Below are 22,998 nucleotides of genomic sequence, written 5' to 3' on the forward strand. Positions count from 1 at the left end.
TAATTCTCAGCACTGTCAACTAAAAACACAAATGCTGGTGTCCAACATCAGAGCTCTACATCAACTGGGTATCACTGACAATGAATGAAACGAGGACTGTGTACTTAAAATGGACAACCAAAGCATCTAAAAGATGTGTAGGAAAGTTGTAAGAACTGTACAACATTTATTGAAAGGGCAGTTTGGATCCTGATAATGGGATGTGAACCCCAAATCAAAGCTCTCAGACAATGCTGAATTTTTTTCATAGTTTTTCTTTCCTGTCATTATCCTTAATTTTGAGTGGGTGGATTACACCAGTAAGTGAATCTTGCCACAACGTACCCTCCATTTTACTTGAGTGTGAGGTCATGTCTTTCAATTGACTTCTCTGATGTGGTGTCTGAGATTATGCCAATAATAGTAGGAAAATAACTCCTCTCAGTGTGTAATAAACTTGGAATTCATTTTTAGATGGTGAATCATTAAGAACATTCTAGGATAAGCAGATAGAGTATTTACATTATAAGCGAATTGGAGGCTATTGGGGAATGAAAATGGAATTGAGGTTAATGGTCAGATTTATTATAACTTTCCTGAATGACAGAAGAGACACCAGAGGCCATGTGTATTCCTGGCCCTACTTGTTTTTGAAAAGATCAGCACAAAATATCGTTCCTGACTCCTTTATTTCACCAAGGGAGTATTGTGATGCCGGAAGTGCGATCTACATTAACCCTTTGCTAGCTCTCAAATACAAGCAATCTCATTGTGCTGCATTGGAGATGATGATTGAATTAGTGCTGTTTGGGTGTTTTAACAACATAGGGGCTTGAAAACTACAGCATGATTGTCCTCAAGAGTGTGGACTTTGGTGAGTGAGGAGGCTTCAGTAAGGGAAGGGTGACATTGAGTAGAATCTGAGAGCTTTTCAACACTGGTTTTGGCTAAATAGTGTGAAGTCACTGTTCCTTGTCATCAATATATCAGAGGATTTTTCATTGGACCAGCACATCAGCGTCATCACAAAAAAGGCATGACGTACTTTCTTTGAAGCTTGTGTAGATGAGACATCTTACCAAAAACATTGACAAAATTCTATCAATGCACAGTGGAGAGTATCCAAACTGGTTGCATCATGGCCTGGTATGGTAACACTAATACGTACCCAGGAATGGAATGTGGTGGCAAAACTCCAAAGTCAATCACAGGCTAAGTCCTCTACACTAATGAGTACATGTACATGGAGTACTGCCACAAGTAGCATACATTATCAAGAGACACTTTTCATCCAGCCCATGCCCTCTTCTTGGTTCTACCACCAGGTAGGAGGTAGAGAAGCCTTTGGCCACACACCACCAGGTTCAGGAACAGTTATTGTGCTACAACCATCTCTCTCCTGAACCGGAGTGGATAACTTCTTTCACCACTACTCTGACTTACAGACTCACTTTCAAAGATTTCTTACAACTTATGTTCTTAGTATTATTTTTATATGCACAGTTCATCTTATTTTTTGCACATTGGTGTTTATTAGTCTTTATTCATCAATATTTTTCATAATCTATTTTTTACTTGTAAGAAAGTGAATTTCAAGATAATATATGCTAACATAAATGTACTTCTGTATACAAAAAAAGCTTAATTTATCTTTAAACATTGGTGCCAGTCAGGTAGGTGCACAGTAAATTTTTGACACTCATAGTTCATATTCAACCTGGGATCAGAGACCCACAGAGTCTGAGAACACCACAGGCTCAGTCTGTTATTTTGAGTGTGAATGGCAATCAGCATAAGATGGGTGTTTCTTCTGATTACTACAATTCATAAGACAAAGTGAAGTTAAAATCTTTAATTAGAGCAGTTATTTTTTGGACTTGAATAAAATCCCTAGGATGAATAATATTCTGATTTACCTTCTTTGATGGAAAAATGGCAGAAAATAGGAGCTTAGCCTAAAGATAAACCTCTTCTACTTGTATTACATTTTAAATTATGGGACACTTTTATATTGAAAATCTGGCTACAGGTGAGAATTCCCAAATGCCCTGGGTGACTGTGTCTCTACTCAGCTTAAGGAAATGCAATCTGGGAGGGAATGGGTGATCATCAGCTAGGGGAAGGGAGACAGGGAAATCTCAGACTGCTATTCATCGAGAATCTTTTTCCCTGCAAGGTGGGGGGTGGGGGGGGGAGTTGTATAATGAAAGCCAAAGCATAGGATATGCCATTATGTGTAATTCGACCTATCCCATTGCAGGAAGGATGTGGAAGCTTTGGAAAGGGTAGAGCATAGGTTTACCTGGAAGCTGCCTTGATTAGACAGTATGGTGTGCAAGTCCAATCACGAACGAGAGAGAATCTGCAGATGCTGGAAACCCAAGCAACACCCACACAATGTTGGAGGAACTCAGCAGGTCAGGCAGCACTGATGGAAAAGAACACAGCCTGAAACCCTTCATCAGGACTGGAGAAAAAAAAAACGTGAGTCAGAGTAAGAAAGGAAGGATGAAACTCAAGGTGATAGGTGAAACCAGGAGTGGGGGAAGGATGAAGTAAAGAGCTGGAAACTTGATTGGTGAAAGAGTTACTGGGCTGGAGAAGGGGGAATCTGATAGGAGAGGACAAAAGGACTTGGAAGAACGAAGAGGGGGAGGAGATGGGCAGGTAAGGAGATAAGTTGAGAGGAAGAATAGGGAATGGTGAAGGGGCAGGGCATTACTGGAAGTTCAAGAAATTGGTGTTCATGCCATCGGATTGGAGGCTACCTAGCCGGAACTTCAGGTGTTTCTTCTCCAAATTGAGTGTGGCTTCATTGCAGCAGTAGGGGAGGCCACGGACTAACATGTCAGCATAGTAATGGGAAGTGGCATTAAAATGGGTGGCCACTGGACGACCTCGCTTTTTCTGGTGCATGGAGCATAGGTGCTCAGTAAGGCTGTCTCCCAGTCCACAGCGGGTCTCACCGATATACAGGACACCACGCTGGGAACACCTGGTACAGTAAATAACCCCAACAGATTCTCAGGAGTAGTGTCACCTCACTGGGAAGGATTGTTCGAGGCCCTGAGTGGCAGTGAGAAAGGAGGTGTAGGGGCAGATGTAGCACCTGTTCCACTTGCAAGGATAAATGCCAGGAGGGAGATCAATGGGGAGGGATGAATGGACAAGGGAGTTGCATAGAGAGTGATCCATGCGGAAAGCAGAAAGATGGGCGGAGGGAAAGATGTGCTTGGTGATGGGATCCTGTTGGAGGTCGCGGAAGTTATGGAGAATTATATGCTGGGCGCGGAGGCTGGTGGGGTGGTAGGTGTGGACGGGAGGAACCCTATCCCTGGTGGGATGGCAGGAGGAAAGGGTGAGGGCAGACATGTGTGAAATAGAAGAGATGCAGTTGAGGGCGGGGTTGATGGTGGAGAAAGGGAAGCCCCTTTGAAGGAGGACATCTCCTTCGTTCAGGACATGAAAGCCTCATCCTGAGAGCAGATGCAACACAGATGGAGGGACTGAGAGAAGGGGATGGCATTTTTACAAGTAACAGGGTGGGAAGAGGTAACTATGAGAGTCCGTGGATTTGTTACAGACATCAGCAGATAAGCTGTCTCCAGAGATAGTGACAGTGAGATTGAAAAAGGGGAGGGAGGTGTCAGACATGGGCCAGGTAAATTTGAGGGCAGGGTGGAAGTTGGAGGCAAAATTGATGAAATCGACGAGCTCTTCATGGGCGCAGGAAGCAGCACCAATGTAGTCATCGATGTAGCATAGAGAAAGTTGGGGAATTATACCAGTGTAGGTTTGGAACATAGACCGTTTCATGTAGCTGACAAAAAGGCATGGATAGCTGGGACCCATGCGAGTATAAGGAGAGGTTGGACAAGCTTGGTGTGTTTTCCCTGGAGTATCAAAGTCTAAGAGGAAATCTGATGGATACTTATAAAATTATGAAAGGCATAGATGGGACAGTCTGTCAGAATCTTTCTCCCAAGATAGAAGTGTTAACTATAAGAGGACATGCACTGAAGGTGAGAGGTGGAAAGTTTAAAGGCAATGTACAGAAATGTTTTTTTTGTACAGAGAGTGGTTGGGCTGCTGGAGGAGTGGTGAAAGAAGAGATTTAGTTCAGAGTCATAGAAAAGTACAGCACAGAAACAAGCTCTTTGGCCCATCTAGTCTATGCCAAACCACTTAAACGCTCTACTTGCATCAGCCTGACCAGGATCATAGCCCTCCATACTCTTCCCTTCCATTTACCTTGGCAACTTTCAAGCCAAAGACATTGTGAGCCAAAAGGTCTGTTCCTGTGATGCACTCTTCTCTGTTTTATGTTCTTTAAAAGCAGTGAGATTATTGTACAATCTTACAATTTGTGAGTGACTGAAGATTTTGCCAATGCTGGAATCTGGTATGGGTTGAGCAGCATCTTTGGGAAATGGGGGTTCTGAAGAGAAAGTCTTGATGCGCAGAATGTCAACAATTTCTTTCTCACGCATATGTTGCTTGATTGCTGAGTTCCTCCAGCAGAGGTTTTGGCTTTTTATAAAACATCATCGGGGGAAGGACACAATTGCACTGGGGTGCAGTGGAAATTGCCTATGATGGATTATTTCATCTATGAGGAGAGACTGGATTGGTAGAGTTTGTTTTCCTTGGAGAGACCAAGGTTGAGGGGGCATCTGAAGGGGCAGTTATGAAACCTCCACTGCTAAATTTGGCTGCATATTTCTGGCAGATGACACAGACATTAAACACTAATGTTAAAACACAAGTTTAATCTTGTAGCAAAAAGAACAGAAATCTGACTCAGAACACTAGGCCCTTGTGTTCAAACAGTTAACTTCAGGAAAGTGAATCCTTCATTGACAGCAGACACTCATTCAGGGATCTTTGCTGTTGATTGAAGTATTCCAATTACTGTTGATTGAATGCTTTCAAGGGGCAGATTTATTTTGGATACCTTCTGAGATAAATGAACATTTATTAATTTATTGCCATACAGAGTGAAATAGGCCATTCCATCCCTCTGAGCCATGTTGCCCAGCAGTCTGACAATTTAATCCTAATAGGACAGGACAATTTACAGTGACCAATTAACCCACCTACCAGTACGTTTTTGGACAGTGGGAGGAAACTGGAGCACCCAGAGGAAATCCACGTTGTCACAGGGAGAACGTACAAACTCCTTACAGGCAGTGACAGAAATGAACCCGGGCCGCTGGCACCATAAAGCGTTGTGCAAATCACTACACTTCCGTGCCGCCCCTCAGCAAACTTTAAAGAAAATTGCTGAACCAATGAAGTTCAAAAATTGCATTTGAATGCTCTGAATGCCTGTCTTTTCAGGAATTTCAATATCTGTCATGTGTTCTTTTAGGTTTGGGGCATAATTAAAAAGTGCCATTTTCAGCATCACGATTAAATACTTACAGTTTGAATTCAAAGGCTTTTGTATCATCAAACATAACACCAGATCCCTGTAACTTGGTGTTCAAGTCATTTAAATGTGAAGGGAAATCTGCAAAAGACATCAATCTACAAATCCACATAATGCAACATGACTTGACAAAAACATTTTTCACTTGTCAAAACATATGAACTTCATCAAAACACTCAACAAATTGTTTAAAGACAGACTCCTATGAAGCCAATGAATACTGTTGTTGTCATATGAGGGGCATTGGTGGCAGACCCAAATGCAAGACACAGACACTGAAGAACTAAGAACAGGACTGGGTGTGTCAAGAAAGCAAGGGAAGTGGGGAAGAAAGGGCGCTGGATATGACACAGGCCCTGGACAAGGCTAGGATACAGAGCCTGGTCTAGGACTGACTAGGAAAGCGGGACCTGGGCGAGGAATTAGGAACATGGACAAGGACTCCAAGCCAGAGACTGGACAGGGACCTAGAACCTGGGTCTTGACCCAGGCTCGGACTCTGGATCTAGGCAAGGACAAGACGTGGCAAGGCAACAGGACTAGACGTAGCAGCAGGACACAGGTCTCCTGGGCAGGACGCGGGACCAGAACTGTACGAGAACACGAAGCTAAGACTTGGACTTGGGAGACTGGAACACGGAGCCTTGGTAATCTTGGGAGACAGGAACGCAGAACACAGAGCCTTGGTCTTCAGAGACAAGAACATGAAACACAGAGCCAGGACCCCTCCTTGGGAACAGGACTTAGGACCAGGACTCATACGCAGAATGCTGAACACAACAAGACAGTTCCCAACACAAGGCAGCGGTAAATGGCCGGACCTACCTAGCAAAGGCGTGGACACAGAGACAGTTCTCAACTCAAGGTAGCGGCAAATGGCCAGACCTACCTAGCAAAGGCGTGGACACAGAGACAGTTCCAAACAATGAAAGACAGTTCCTTATCTAGGCACAGCAAGGCTCTGGTCTTGCTCCAGTTGTAGAACTTGACAAGGTTGCAGGCAAGGCTTCAAGAGGAAGGTGAAGGGAAGGGAACAGTCCAGCAAATGAAATTGAACCCAGGAGTTATTTATGTAGCCAGACCAAACCAAAATCAGAATCATGTGCCTCAATTAAGGCACATAACAGAACAAGGGAAAACCAGAAAACCTGGAATACGGATCGATGGACTGGACCGTGAACTGGAATGTGGACTTCACGGACCGGACCATGACAGTTGTACATAAGTAGTCTTGTATACACTGAATTCACCTTACTTAGTAAATTCTGAAATTGGCTTTTTTTTTCAAAACACGTCCATGAAATAAAATTTAATTACCTTGGTTACAACTTTCATCACGCCAAGTTCCTTAAGGCTAGCTTTTGCACACAGCGTTTGTGCACATCACACACAGCCTCTCATGGTCCCAGAACACACTCTACACAGTCAGGAAAACTCACCAAGTCTCAGCTGACCAAGCATCCTGACAAGCTGCACCTCTGCTTGGCATGGAAACTCCACTGTAGTAGACCAGGAGACTTTACAATGGATAGTCGAAACTGCCCAGTGCATTACTGGCACGAGCCTACACACCATCAAAAAGACATATTTACAGAATGGTGCTGGAAAAGGGGCAGAAGCATCATGAAGGATATCGCCACCCTGTTCATGGACCGTTTGCCCCACTCTTCTCAGGGAAGAGGCTCTGTAGAATGCACGATAGGACTACCAGACTCAAAAACAGTTACTTTCCCCAAGCAGTAAGGTTGATCAACACCCCTATCCACTAACTCCACCAGTACTCATAATTTTTCCTGTCAGGCACCTTATATACCGCCCAGTGTCACTTTATGGTCATACAATCAATATATATAAGCTATCTTATATATTTATATTTATTGTGTTTTAAAATTATTATTGTTGTTTATTTTGTGTGTTTTTTGTGTTGCATTGGATCCGGAGTAGCAATTAACAAATCCTGCCTCTTTGCCAATCAAGCTGGGTGCACCATTAGTTGTCATGGAAACTATTTTTGAAACTTAATTTGTCGACCGGATAATTCTTTTACTACTGCCTTACATACGCTTACACTCAGTGGCCATTTTATTATGTGATTCCTGTACCTAATAAAGTAGCCTCTGAGTGTATGTCCGCAGTCTTCTATCTCTGTAGCCCATCCACTTTGAGGTTTGATGTGTTATGCATTCAAGGATGTTCTTCTGCCCACCACTGTTGTAATATATGATTATTTGAGTTACTGTCGCCTTCCTGTCAGCTTGAACCAGTCTGACCATTCTTCTCTGATCTCTCTCATTAACAAGGCATTTTTACGCTCAGAACTGTGGGTCACTGGATATATTGTTTTTTTGCACCATTCTCTGTAAGCTCTAGAGACTGTTATGTGTGAAAATCCCAGGAGATCAGCAATTTCTGAGATAATCAAACCACCCCATCTGGCACCTACAATCATTCCATGGTCAGTCAATTGGATCACATTTCTTCCCCATTCTAATACTTGGTCTGAACAACAACTGAGCCTCTTGACCATGTCTGCATGCTTTAATGCACTGAATTGCTGCCACATGATTGGATGATTTAATATATGCATGAATGCACAGATGTACCTAATGAAGTGGCCGCTGAGTGTATTTCAACTCTTGGGTTTGGTATTTCATCAAAATCGAACAATAATGATTAGTCCAGCCAATGGTGTGACATCAAAAGTTCTCATCAAGACAAATGGAAATAAATTTAAATGAACCTTTTGTTATCTGTTCTCCTATGTTTGATCCCATCATTAATATTCCATGTTTTCACACTATATGTTAATGATCTGGATGACAGAATTGATGGTTTTGTGGCTAAGTCTGTGGATGATATGACGATAGTATAAGGGCAGGTGGTGTTGAGGAAGCAGTTAGTCTGCAGAAGGATTTGGACAGATGGAATACAGTGGAGAGAAGTGTATGGTCATGCACTTTTATTGAAGGAATAAAGATACAGTCTATTTTCTAAATGGGGAGTGAATTCAGAAATCAGAGGTGCAAAGGGACTTGAGAGTCCTTGTGCAAGATTCCCTAAAGCTTAACTTTCGGTTGAGTCAATGGTAAGGAAGGCAAATGCAATGTTAGCATTCATGTTTTCTTTCTTGATGGGCTGCAATCAACATGAGAGGTTGTTCGTTGGTTATGCAGCCTGAGGTTTGAGAAGAGCTCGGATGCTTTTCAACTCTTTTTTGGCAGGCTGCAATCAGAACAAGCGGTCATTTGCCACTGACAGCGCAAGGTTTAGAAAGAGCTCAGTTGCTTCTCGGCTGTTTTTTGGTGAGCTGCCGTCAGTGCAAGACATCGTTCGTTAGTGACACAGTGCAAGGTTTAAAAAGGGCTCAGGTGCTTTTAGGCTCTTTCTCAGCACGCTGCAATCAGCACAGAACCAATAAAGAAGGAGGTGTAAGCTGAGCTACTGTGGTTAGGGTGGGGCAATGTTAGACTGATCTGGCTTTGGCTCAACAGGCTCGGGCAAACACAGACAGAGGTTCTAAGTAAGTTGCTAATAAGGTTTTATGTGTGTTACTACCTAGAAAGTACACTGAGAATGGGTCCGGCAGTAGTGGTGTGCTTTTTGTGTGAGATTTGGGAACGCTGGGAGACCTCCAGTCTCATTGATAACTACATTTGTACAAAGTGCATTGAGCTGCAGCTCCTTAGAGACCATGTTAAAGAACTGTAGCTGTAGCTTGATGACTTCTGGCTCAAGTAGGAAAATGAGGAGGTGGTAGATTGGAGTTACAGTGAGGTAGTCACCCTGAATTGCAGGAGGCAGGTACCTGGGTGACTGTCAGGAGAGGGAAAAGGAATAGGCAGCCAGTGCAGCGTATCTCTGTGGTCATTCACCTCAATAATAAATATACTGCTTTGGATACTGTTGAAGCAGGGCAACCTACCAGGGGCTCCAGCAACTGGGTCTCTTCCACTGGGTCTGTGGCTCAGAAGGAATGGGGGGAGAAGAATAGGGCAGTAGTGAGAGGGCATTCCATAATTAGAGAAGCAGAAAGCAAATTCTGTGAACATGAGATAGACACCTGGATGGTATGTTGCCTTCTAAAGGGGAAGGGTGAACCATCGGAAGTTGTGGTATACAGGTGTATGGGTATCAACAACATAGGTAGGAAAAGGGAAGTGGTCCTGAAGAGAGAATATGGGGAGTTAGACAGAAAGTTGCAAAGCAGGATGTCCAGGGTAGTAACCTCTGGATTGCTGCCTGTGCCACATACCAGTGAGGGTAAGAATAGGATGACCTGGCTAATGAATGCATGGCTGAAGAATTGGTGCAGGGCTAAGGTTTAATTTTTCTGGATCATTGGGATCTCTTCTGGAGAAGGTATGACCTGTACAAAAAGGATGTAACACCTGCACCTGAGGGGGACTATTATCCTTTTGGGCATGTTTGCTGGAGCTGTTGAGGAGGGATTAAACTAATTTGGCAGGGGATGGGAACCTGAGTGATAGGGTTGAGGCTGGGGCAGTAGGGATTCAACTGGATGCAGTATTTAGTGAGACTGCGAGGAAGGACAGGCAGACGATAGGGCAGAATTGCAGTCAGTGGGATGAGTTGAAGTGTAATAGGAGGGCAAAATCAAAAATGCGGATGAGTACTGGACTGAAAGCTTTATATTTGAGTGCACACAACATATGGAATAAGGTAGATGATCTTGCAGAGAATTAGAGATTGGTAGGTATGATGTTGTGGCATCTCTGAATCATGGCTGAAGGAAGATCATAGTTTGGAGCTTAACACCCAAGGATACACATTGTATCTTGAGGATTGGTATGTAGGCAGAGGAGGTGGGGTGGCTCTGTTGGTAAAAAATAAAGTCAAATGCTTAGAAAGAGGTGACAGCGGATTGGAAGATGTAGAATCCTTGTGTATAGAGTTAGGAAACTGCAAGGGTAAAAAGATCCTGATGGGTGTTATATACAGGCTTCCGGACAGTAGCAAGGATGTGGGCTACAACTTACAATGAGAAATAGAAAAGGCATGTAAAAAGGGCAATGTTGTGATGATCATGGGGGATCGCAATATGTGGGAGGATTGGAAAAAATCAAAAGGGAATTTGCAGAAGGCCAACGAGACTTTTTTTAGAGTCGTCGTCGTGGCTGTCCCTCAAGGTCGAGGATGATGGTCTTCGTTCTGTTGATCTACTTATGGGCTCTCAAGTGGCTTATGAGTCCCATAAGTAGATCAACAGAATGAAGACCGTCATCCTCGACATTGAGGGATAGCCACGACAACAATGCTAAAAAAAATCTCATAGGCATTCTACAAATCCCCTTTTGATTTTTCCAATCCTCCCACATATTGTGGATGTGTCCACTAGGAAATCAGCTATTCTGATTGGGTTTTATGTAATGAACCATATTTGCTTAGAGAGCTTAGGATAAAGGAACCCTTAGGAGGCAGTGATCGTAGTATCATAGAATTCACCTTGCAGTTTGAGAAGAAGCTAAAATCAGATGTATCAGTATTCCAGTGGAGGAAAGGGAATTAAAGAGGCGTGAAAGAGGAGCTGGCCAAAGTTGATTGGAAGGGGACACTGCAGGGAAACAATGGAGCAGCAATGACTGGTGTTTCTGGGGGCAATTGGGAAGGTGCATGAAAGATACACCCCAAAGATGAAGAAGTATTCTGATAGGAGGATGAGGCAACCATGGCGGACATTGGAAGTCAAAGACAGCACAAAAGCTAAAGAGAAGGATGAGGATTCGGAGTACTTGGAGGCACAGGATAAAATTGGCCAATATCAGCATGATTTTCTGAAGGGGAAATTCTGTTGATAAATCTCACTGAAATCTATTGAATATTGAAAGGCCTAGATAGAGTGAATGTGGAGAAGATGTTTTTTAGTATAGTGCGGGAGTGTAGGACTGGAGGGCACAGCCTTAGAATAGAGGGCTGCCTATGTAGAATAGAGACCAGGAGGAATTTCTTTAGCCTGAGGATGATGAACCTGTTGAACTCAATGCCACAGATGGCTTTGGAATCCAAGTGAGTGGGTGTATTTAAAAGGGAGGTTGAAAGGTTATTAATTAGTAAGGCTGTCAAAGGTTACGGGGAGAAGGCAGTAGAATGGGTTGAGTGGGTTAATAAATCAGCCATGATGGAATGGCGGAGCAGATTTGATGGGCCGAATGGCTCAATCCCGTTCCGATGTCTTATGTTTTTTTTAATATATGTAATTTAATAAAGCCACCCCTTACTGCCATCCTCCCTTTTTCTCCCTGCTCTGTAAACAGGATGCTGCAATTGGCTGCTATTTCGAAGGTGACGGTGCGGAGGTTTTAACATATTACAGCTCGCTACAGGAGCACGGCGCCAGAAGTCTTGCAATCACTGTTACCGCTGCAGCACATTACCGACCCTGCAGTAATGCAATTGCTCATAATGAGGGTGTTAATCTATTTCAGCACTACCAATTCCAAAAAAAAGTGCATTTACATCTCTGAAAACCAGGGCAGAAAAAAAAACCCTTAAAATAATCGGTGTTTTGCCAATTGAAGCTGAACAAACAGGTGAAATATAATAAAACTGATAGAAATAAATTGTAATAAAAATTAAAAGAACGGTTAATCTCTTTATAACTCTCTCAGTAATATGAATACACACTTTTTACAAATTCTGAAGAACATATCAAATCACTCCACAAGAAACCAGCCTTCCTTCTGAATTTCAGTGTGGGAAACGGTCCCGAAATTGGGAATGCAGCGTTACAATGTTCTAAATCACTACATTCAACGTAAACTCTCGACCAGTTCTGAAAAGCCTTGCGGTTTGCAGATCTCACTCTCTCCAAGACAACAGCGTTGATTGCCGTGCACTAATCCACCGCCAGTCTGTACAGTCGACTAACATCTAGCAAAAGTTACAAATGGAGTTTAAGCCTTTGAAGACTACACCATTTAGCGCTGCATTGTATTGACTAATGTTATGTAAAGCTTTATCCTAAATAGGGCATGACTCAGAGATCTCACAGCCTTGATCGACTGCCAGTTCTGTCAGCTGTTAACGCTGCCTTTGAAGAAGTCTCCATAAGCACCGCTGGAGTTTTGAGAGTCTGTCCTCAAGCCCGAGAAACCAGCAGAGAGAAAAATATAATCATTGCGAGTAGGTGTGAAACTTCGGGGGACAGTAATTGAATCAACAGGAATTAGATGCAATTATCAATGGACTGCTCCTCCTGTTGTGTACGTTTGGTTGGAACAGCTATGCCTAAGGTGATTTAAGACCCCTATAATTGGACGTGTAAACTGAAAAAAATACGATTATGAAACTGTTGACAAATGGTAGCAATTAATTTTCTTTTCAAAAATATATTTTACTTGCAAAATATGCATTCAAATGTCACCTTAGGCAATATCATCACACTTGCTTGAATATTACATTGGATCAGCATGATATCTATTTTCTTATGCTTTTTTGCAACATAGAATGAAGCCATTCAGAGTATCTGTTCTATATTGGTTCTCAGAGCAATCCCATTAATCCCATGCTCCCATTTATTTCCCTGTAACCTCTTCCATTCCTTATGCCCATGGATACTCTTACCCATGGATACAAAATGCTGGAGGAACTCAGCAAATCAGGCAGCATCTTTGGAGGGAAATGAACAGTTGTTTTGGACCGAATGCATTTGTCAGGACAGGAAAGGAAGGGGTAAAATACTACAATAAAAGGGCGGGAGGAAGGTGCAGGACACAATATGGTAAATTACACTTGAGTGGGGAAGTAGGCGGCAACATCAAAGGCACAGAGCATCAGATACAAAACATACATAACAAAAACAAATTACACACAGGTTTTACGAGAAAGAACATAATTATAGCAAAAGAAAAGCCAATTGTGAAAAAGGCATAATATTGCTATACTGAGGTAGTGGTTAAAGTTGTGAGGCCAGTGCTGGAAAACTAAGCACCATTACCTACAAAAAGGACATGGAAACAGTCCAAAGAGATGCCTGGATGAAAGGGTCATCCTATTGAGGGAAGCTAGATGATTAGGATCTTTATCTTTTGGAGTTCAGAAGAATGTAGGATGACTTTGTATAAGATACTAAGGGTCTTGATGGGGTAGATATTAAGGACACAGATCTGCACAGCACATCAACAGGCCCACCATGTCTGCGCCAACCCTGGTGCCAAGCTAAAGAATCCATCTGCCTTCTCCTGGTCTGCATCTCAATTCCCGGCTGCCTATTCATGTGTCTGTTAAAATGCCTCTTAAACATTACTATCATTTCTACTTCTACCACCTGCTTTGACAGCATATTATAGACATCTCCCTCTCTGTGTAAAATAAAATTGCCTCACAAATCCCCTTTGAAATTTTTTCCTCCCACCTTCAACTTATGCCCTCTAATATTTGATTTTTCCACCCTGAGAAAAACTCTATCTACCCTTTCTATGCCTCTCATAATTTTATATACTTTTCTCAGCCTCTGATGCAACAGACAAAATAATCTAATCTCTCCTTGGAAAGCTGATACACCCTAATCCAGGCCAAGTCCTGGTGAGACTCTTCTGCATCCTCCACAAAGCCTTCAGATATTTACTGAATTGCACACAACTCCCTAGAAGTGGCCTAAACAAAAGTTTTATATAGCCACAGCATGTCTTCCCAACTTTGATACTCAATGCCCCAATCAATGAAGGCATGCTTGCCATATGCTTTCTTCACTATCTATTTGTGTTGCAACTTTTAGGAAACTATGGACTTGCACACAAGTATTTCTCTACTCATCATTGCTATTTACTGCATACTTCCCTCTTGCATTTGACTTCCCAAAAAATGTTGCTTCATATTTATCTGGATTAAGTTCTATTTGCCATTTCTCTGGCCAAATTTCTAACTCTATGTCTGACTGTATTCTTTGACACCCTCACTATCCACAACTTCACCAATTTCTGTATTAACTACAAAGACCACTTACATTTTCAACAAGATCAGATATTTCCTGAACTGTACATAAACAGAGGTCCTAGTTCACAGATCTCCAATCAGAGAAACACTCGTCCACCACTACCCTCTGTCTTCTTATGACCAAGCCAAATTTGTATCCAATTTACAAACTCAATGTGGATCCCATGTGACTTAATCTTCAGTTCCAGCACACCCTGAGGGACCTTGTCAAATATTATAGTCCAAGTAGACAACATTGCATGTTCACAAAATGTTGAGATGTTTCACTACTAGAAGAGTGATGAGCAAGGGAATATCGTTTCAAAATTAGGAACCAGTCATTTAAAACTGTGTGCACAGATATTTCCTTTCTTACAGGGTAGTTAATCTCTGGTATTATTTGTCCCTGAGCATATGAAGGCCAAATTATTAGATACCTTAAATATGATGAGAGATAAATGTTAGAAAGATTGAGGAACTGAGAAACTTGTGTAGACAAATTGAGATCAGACATAAACATATTAACTGGCCAGCTGGCTAAGCAATCTGCTGGCCTACACTTGCTCCTGTTTTCTCGTGTACCTGTGTGTCCCTTCTCCAATGAGTCTCTGCACAGGCTGCACCAAGCTTTAGTGTGCTCTCCTGGATGTACCTGGATCCTGGAAGTTTTCATTTTGCAACAGTAAACTGTGGACAGCGCTTTGTGTTGAAAGACAAATTTCAGACAGACTCAAAACGGATCTTTCAGCATCAGTTAGCACTTGTCTCAGCATGAGTTCCTGAGAGTAGACTGCGGAACATCGAGAGCTGTGCAATGCAACCTCAGTAAAATCATTACATATCTTTCCAGATCTTATTGGCAAATGCACATTCCAGAAGGAAATGCTGATCTTAATTTTACTAAAGCCACTTTGGAGGTGGTGTGCGGTGATGCTCAGACTTTAGCTGTACATGAAGGACCTGACAGCGAGGGCCATTCTCACCAGCCACGCAAGATCATTGTGCTTGTTTTAAAGTTCAGGTGATGAAATATTCTGCTCAATAACTCTGATGGCCTGAATTAGTTATGAGCAGAGTACTGCATGTTCTCTGTATTTTATATATTGTTGTTTTTCCTCTCTGCGCCTTGTGGCGCATTGGGTGGTAATCTTGCTGTTTCTTTAGCATTTGTCTGTTTTTCACAAGGCCGACTTGCTAGCTTGATGCTCAACCCAACTCAGATGGAAAGCATGCCAAGAGCTGGCCAAATTTAGACCGGGACTATTTGCCTTGAAGCCTGGTGCAGATACCACTGCACCACAGGCCGGCATTTCATATATAAACATTATTTTTATTTGCAAAGTCTGTCTCCTTTTGCAGATTGGTTTATTTATGTATAGTTTTTCACAAATTCTATTGTATTTCTTTATTTTCATGTCAATTCCTGCAAGAAAATGAATCACAACGTAGTATATGGTGACATATACAGTGTTACGTACTTTGTCAATAAGTTTACTTTCACTTGCATGGGGAGCCATCGAAGAAGATCCACTGTCACCTTTTCCCCCAGCCTATGAGGACATTCCAGGCAGACAATGTTTCATCAGTTATGATCAGAAGAGTTCTTCCATACAGATTTTTCCATGAATGACATTTGTTATGACATGATCCAACTGAATGGAAAGTTCCAAGGCAATGGAACATTCCTACACAGCACTGAGGATAGAGAGAACCACACTAAAGTGAACTTGATGTTTGCATACCCAGGATCTATGCACACCATGAGACAGCCACTCACACAGCCATTAGTACGAGAGCCATCCCATCATCATCACCCCCCATTGTCCTTGAAGATTTTTACTTCATATTTCTGCAGACAAAATTCACTTCTGTATTCTAAATGAAATGGAAAATGGCTCAGGTGACTGCAACAGCTTGATGGTGAATTTCAACCACATCTGCCCCATCAGCTGGACAGAATAAATGCAGAATGACAACAGGAAGGGCCATAGAGATCAGGTTTATCCAGTGGTGCTGCTCCTGACCATGGTTTACTTACCACATACAAATTCCCCATTACTTTTAATCGAACAAACATCAACATCAACGTTTGTTTTCTCAAGATTAAACGTAGCAAGAAGAAAAAATTGTATCATCGCACTGAAGCAAAGGCAACCTTTCAGCACTAGAGTTTAAGTGTTTACAATCACTCCCTTAGAAGCTCACAGATCCTAGGACTTATCTTTGAATGTTTACCTCAAAGTACACCCAGAAGCAGAGATCCCATTCTGTAGGCAATACTTCCCAATTCTAGGGGTTCTACCATGTTTGTTGTATGACAGTTCAGCATATCACCCTATTTTAAAACATTTCATTCACACAAAGTATATAGTTGTTCTCACTGATAACAAATTGAGTTAATATACTTTATTTCATATTTATTCCCAAACATTTAAAACAATGCCAAATACAGGCAATTAACCCTTATTTCAGAACAATGTTAATTTATAATGCATGCATTTCAGTGATATACATCGTTCAAACACAATGTGTGACTGATAACTGCAGAGACTGCACTGTCAGAGCAGTAAAGCCTTGTGATACCTATTCTGCTTATTAGCTCATGCATATACTTGTAGAATAAATGGACGGATCTGATCTGAGGGTGGGAAACAGATGACTATCCTGAATGAATATATTGGAGGGTAGCAGAGTTTAGCTGTTGGGTTTCAACTGAATCCCATCTGCAAGTGGCTCCTTAATAACCAGCCAATAAATGAAGGGGTGCAAGGGTTACCCACAGTTTTAGAAGGGTGCAAGCCAGTGGGCATCACTGCTCAGAAATTACCATGGCAGTTCTGGGGTGGGCAATGGGAGAGATGTAGAAAAGAGCATCCAAGAGAACAAGTCCTGGGCTTCCTAGTGGAACCTGGAAATGGACTTCCATAAGTTGCCTATATTATCAGACTTGTTTCTTGTTTGGTTCACCTGGCTGGTCAGCTGTGACTGATAGCCTACTCAGGAAATCATTAAAATTCTGTTGACTTTGCATGTGTGCCACTTAACCTTAATTTACATTTGTATATTTGAGCTAGATTTCAGAGTCTGGCATTTTCACTTCTCTATTCCAATCATGCTGATTAAGAGAGATAAAATTGCCTTCATATATTCAAGTAATTCTTTCAGGTAGTTCCAACAGCTGAAAGCTACAAATTTGTTAAAATATGTATCATTTTATGTTGAAATAAAAGTAATTTCTAAACACTGATATACATATTACTGCTCTCTGCAATACCATTAATGCTACCTTTTTTTAAAAAAACAGCATTAACTATTGAAATAAGCCAATGAATATCTAAAGAATTACCTTGCTTGTAAAGTGCAATAAAATCAATTCAAATATACTAACAGTACTGTTTGTGTTACTGCCACATTATGTCACCAGTTATCTTTTCATTTATTCTTCTGGATCCATTAACTTTTCAACAGGGAAAAGATCTTCAGCCTACACAGTCCTCCATGGCTTCACTAATCTTTATGCTGAGTTAAACTTTTGATGATATCTTACAGACAGTACACAGTACACAGTAGTGTTTCATTATCTATTGTGCTGCACTTAATGATTGCCCTGTAACTGGGCATAGCGGGGAGGCACAAAGACGAGAAAATCTGTGGATGCTGAAAATCCAAGCAACACACACAAAATGCTGAAAGAACTCAGAAGGTCAGGCAGCATCCATGGAAAAGAGTAAATAGGCAATGTTTTTGGTTGAGACCCTTCATCAGGACAGACAATTTTATTAAGATGATGTCAGTGTTTTTTGTTACAGGCATTGATTTTATACATATAAATTAAATGCAACTATCCTGCAGGGATTTGACCCACAACACAGACAATTCCTTTCCCGCTATAGATGCTGCTTGACCTGCCAAGTCCCTCCAACAGATTATTTGTTGCTCCAAATTCCAGCATCTGCCCCAGATATTTCAGTCTCTTGTGCATTGTCCAGTAAATTGCACTTCTTTTCCTGTAGAAATCAATCTGTTTTTATTGGAAGAAGCTGCTGTAGTTTATGTGCCCTCTACACTACATAATCTCTCTGAGTAAAATTTGCTTTAGTCTACTCTACAACATACATTTTAAAATACTGTTGACTGGTGTCAATAAATATTTTGCATTAAGTACAGAGGGAGTTGATGATTAACTTGGCAATTGAAGGTTGAAGACGAGTACAAATATTGCTTGAGGGAGAACCGGTCAGAATGATTTTGTGTTCTTTTCTCTGACACTTTTATTCCCCAGGCCCTTGGTTTACAAAGGGAGCTGAGAGGATGCAGGATGAGGGTTGTTGCGGTTGGTCTACTGACAAGAATATGCCAAGGATGCTGGCAAACGATTAATATCAGCTCTCACAAAATCAAAATGGGCACAACACCAAGCACAGGGTACATCTGTCCCTGGCTTCAGATAGTAGTCAACTTCTCACACTCAATGTTGGAAGTTTGTGCTCCTCACTCAGGGCTTCCACAGTCCACATCAATAATGAGTAGGAGAGAGGGTAGCAGAGAGTCAGTCATACCTCCTACTCACCCTTCTGGCATCCAGTACTTCATGAAACACCCACTCAGTTTGAGCTCTTGTTGCCTGCGATATGTTGCCATATACAGGCCCAAGTTTATTCAACAAGTGGAATGCATGGGACATTCACTCTCAAACCAAATTTGTATTTATCTACCCAGACCCCTCACTTATTTCTTGTGCTTATAGTACCTTTTCTCTTTCAGGTATCTCATCCAAATCCAGGAATCTCAAAGTTGTAGCTAGTGGTGAAGGTGTACAGGCAAGCTTTATGAAAATGGGCTACATGCCCATTAATGGAAAGGCAAATCAGGGACACACAAAAAGACTTCAGTATTCTGCCTGACCCAACCTCCATCTTTGTCTATTTTCTTTCTTTTTGCTTTGTGTTAATCCACTTTAAATTGTCCAATATCACACTCTATGTTCATGCGCCTTTCCAAAAATGGTGCCATGACAATTGGATGCTTTGACTGTTCAGTGATTTTATTTAGAAGTGCAGTTTCGTACCATGTGTGGAGACTTTATGACTGTTTTGCTTTCCAATCTCTCAGCAGGGAGCTCTAAAGAGTGTCGAGAAGCATACAGGTTTCTTTACTATTCGGCAAAGACAGCACAGAATGTTTTATGAAATATTTTCAAGTATTATTCAGTCAAATTATGTTGATTGCAACGTTTCATGATTTTGTAGTAAATAAATTGTGAAATTTTAGGCTCAAATTCAAAACATCCAAAATATACATTACCTAATTCACAAAGTATGTAGTAAACAAATTACAACCTTGTTTTTACATATTTTCTTATAACATAGGAGGGCATTTGGCACATCGAATCTATGCCAACTTTCTCATCCATATTATTCCCCTGCAGTCTTTTCTCTCTCACACATCCATCAAATGCCCCATGATTTTCTTTTGATCCCCCAAATCTGGGCAATTTGCAGAAGCCAGATTGGTTGTGGCAAACTAAACCCATGCCGTCACAGGGAAAACATGCATTTTGAACGCATTTGAGTATAACTAAATAGCTTCAGTTGGTGACAGAAAAATTAATGTTAGATTCCTACATTAATTCTAAAATCAGTGAAGTTACCTGGATTATGTAAGGTAAGTGTACTAAATGAAAAATTGAGGCCAGGGAATTGACATCAGGAAAATATTTGTTGGATTTAACCTGTTTGGTGTCAATTGTTTCCCACTAATTCTAAAGAGTAACTTCAAAAATATTGTAGCTCTCTGACATTTTAAATTGTTCATACAAATCAATTACTTTTGTCAAATATAAAAGAACTCTCAAAAGGAGCAACTGTTTTTTTTAAAGAATAAATTAGTCTTTTTACTAATAACACAAGTAAATGTAATATTCAGAAGGACACCAATCAGTCATCTCCCGAATCAAGTAAGTACCTTGATGGTCTAACATCACTGAAATGTTGCTTTCATTTTGCGTAGTGTGTCTTGAATCTTACGTGAGTGCCTTTCAGTTGATGATTTGTAGAAATTATTCTTATTTTCCGCAGCAAGAACATGAATGTCTGCTTCACTGAAATGAGATATTTGCTGTCTCAGATGAGTTTGGAGCTCCAGGTCAGGAGTGAATGTGTAGGATTTTTCTTGAAAGGCTTGAATCTGACTAACCACCTTCGCTATTTTCCTTTTAAAAATACAAGAATAAAGTGTGCATAATTATCAGAATTTCTTGTCCCATTTGCAGAAAAATAATGCAACACTGGTTCAAAAAACAATATAAAACCTTTAATATTACTAATGAAGTCGCAATGCCCAAATGTCAATGTCAAGGTGACATTGTTTATAGAGTCTTTAAGTCACAGAGCAAATAAGCAAGGATACAGGCCCTTCTGCCCAACCAGTCCAGGCTGACCACTATCCAGTGTTGGCTCATATGCCCCTAGACCCTACCTCTCCATGTATCTATTTAAGTGTTTCTTAAATTGTGTTATTGTATCTGTCTTCAAAAACTTCTACTGGAAGCTTATTCCATATATTTACCACCCTCTACGTGAAAAAAGTTTTTCCTCAGGTCTTTTTTAGGTTTTCCCTACTCAATCTAAACCATGCCTCTAGTTTTTGCCTTTTCTAATGTAGCGAAATGATTGCTACCATCCACCATATGCATGCTTCTCATAATTTTAAATATTTCTGCGAGGTTGCTCCTCATTCTCCCTATGTTCCAAGGAATAAAGACTTTGCCTGGCCAACCTCTCATTATAGTTCAGGCCCTTTAGTCCTGGCAACATCCTTGTAACTCTCTGTACTCTTTACAGTTTACCCACATCTTTCCTATTACAGTGTGACCAAAGCTGTACACAGTATTCCAAGTGTGGCCTCACCAACGACTTATACAACTGCAACAAAATGTCCCATATTCTGTACGCAATGCTGTGACTGATGAAGGCCACTGTGCCAAGTGTCTTTCTAACCACCTTTATCTACCTCCGACTTTGTTTTAATAAACTATGCACTTGTTTTCCTAGGTGATTTGTTCCATTACATTCCCTAGTGCTCCACCGTCTATAGTATAAATCCTACGCATGCTGGTTTGGCTTTCCAAAATGCATCACCTCACACTTGGTGTCTCCTTGGTTAAGATGCCCCGTAAGGTACATTGACCATTTTCAGTAGCAACAACAGCTCCTAATTTAATGTCAACCAAAACTTACTGATGAATTCATGTATATTTGCATCCAAATCATTTTACATAAATAACAAGTAACGAAGATCCCAAGATCAATCTCTGTGGCATACTACTAATTGCTTGCCTCCATTCAGAGAAACAACTTTCAACCACCCTCTCCTTCCTACCTCCGAGCCAATTTGGAAACCACCTAGCTAGCTTGCTCTCCCTGGTTTCTTTGGGACCTAAGCTTGCAGCCCAGCCTGCTAAGCAGGACCTTGTTGAAGGCTTTGCTGAAGTCCACACAGAAAACATCCACTTCCTATCCTCATTTACCCTTGTGGTTACCTCTTCAAAATACTAAGAGATTCGTCAAACATAACCTCCCATGCAAGAGCCATGTTGACTCCTAATCAGACCTTGCCTGTCCAAATGCTGGTAGATCCTGCCCCTTCAGCAACTTTCCCTTTACTGGTATCAGGTTTATGGAGCTCAGAGAAGTGAGAAGCATCATTCAAGGGGAGACAGAAAATAATTAATTGCTGTTTTGGTCTATGAGCCAGCTCTATGACCTCCATGGATGTATTAACTGCATCGTAATGGCACAACAATTTCACATCAAAGACTGAAGTTGTGGTCTGCCTACATTTCCCATGTTTAGAATATTTTGCTCATTATTTTGCACTGCCCACATTCTGAACCTCAGACTTATTCTAAGTAACCGTGATTCTTGCAAAAGCATCTGATTCAGTGATTTCTAACCTTTTTTTGAGCTGTGATCCGCCAAACTATATGGCGTGAAAATCTTAATCTTTTTAGATGTGGTAAAACAGTGTTACATGGCCTACTGATGCTGTTTTCTAAAGAACCCATGGGATCACAATCTTCAAATGCATTCCTTACATCAAGTTAGCATTGCTGGTTTCCTGGTGTAATGACCCGTTATCAGGCTCATGCTGACAAATTGATGCATTTTGATTATTTGCAACTGCTGGCACTTAGCAATGTCGCAGTGAATCCCAAGAGCCGATGAAAGAGTCGTGTACACAATCCAATGATTCCAATCCAACGTGTGGTGATAAAGAAACATAGCTGACACTAGAGTAATCAATGATAGTTGCTCTGAGAAAGAGAGACTAAGTCCACACACAATGCTCCAGAAGAAATATTGAAGGAGAATGACATAATCCTGTGAAGCAGATGTGCTGGGTGATACAGGTTATGGAAAACCAGATCACCTCTTCGGACCAATCTGCATCTCACCCGGAAATCATCGTAAGTGTGTTTCACTTCAGAGGGGAAGAAATATATTCAGTTGCTAACCCTGAAGAAAGCTGTTTGCATGGAATTAAATTACGAGAGCTGAGAATTCCCCAACTCCTTTGAAGAGTTTGCAAGTAAAACCTTAATATAAATAAAACAATTAAGTAGTCAAGTGGGTTTTGAATTTAGATCTGCAAGAATA

The 22,998-nt window shown here is 41.3% G+C and overlaps 1 protein-coding gene across 4 annotated transcripts in view; it reads right to left on the minus strand.

The window, feature by feature from the left end:
* Positions 1–15,952: 15,952 nt before the first annotated feature.
* LOC140185752 (kinase non-catalytic C-lobe domain-containing protein 1) overlaps positions 15,953–22,998 on the minus strand; it is a 150,377-nt gene continuing 143,331 nt past the window's right edge. For 3 of the 4 annotated variants that reach the window (XM_072239367.1, XM_072239370.1, XM_072239369.1), the window contains one exon: positions 16,769–20,552. In XM_072239367.1, the coding sequence (XP_072095468.1) occupies positions 20,321–20,552 (232 nt within the window). In that variant the 3' untranslated portion in view covers positions 16,769–20,320. Of the gene's footprint in view, positions 16,037–16,768; positions 20,553–22,998 lie in introns of those variants that run through there. The other variant, XM_072239368.1, reaches the window with a different exon arrangement.

The sequence above is a fragment of the Mobula birostris genome, chromosome 21, assembly GCF_030028105.1.
Source record: "Mobula birostris isolate sMobBir1 chromosome 21, sMobBir1.hap1, whole genome shotgun sequence".
NCBI lineage: Eukaryota > Metazoa > Chordata > Chondrichthyes > Myliobatiformes > Myliobatidae > Mobula > Mobula birostris.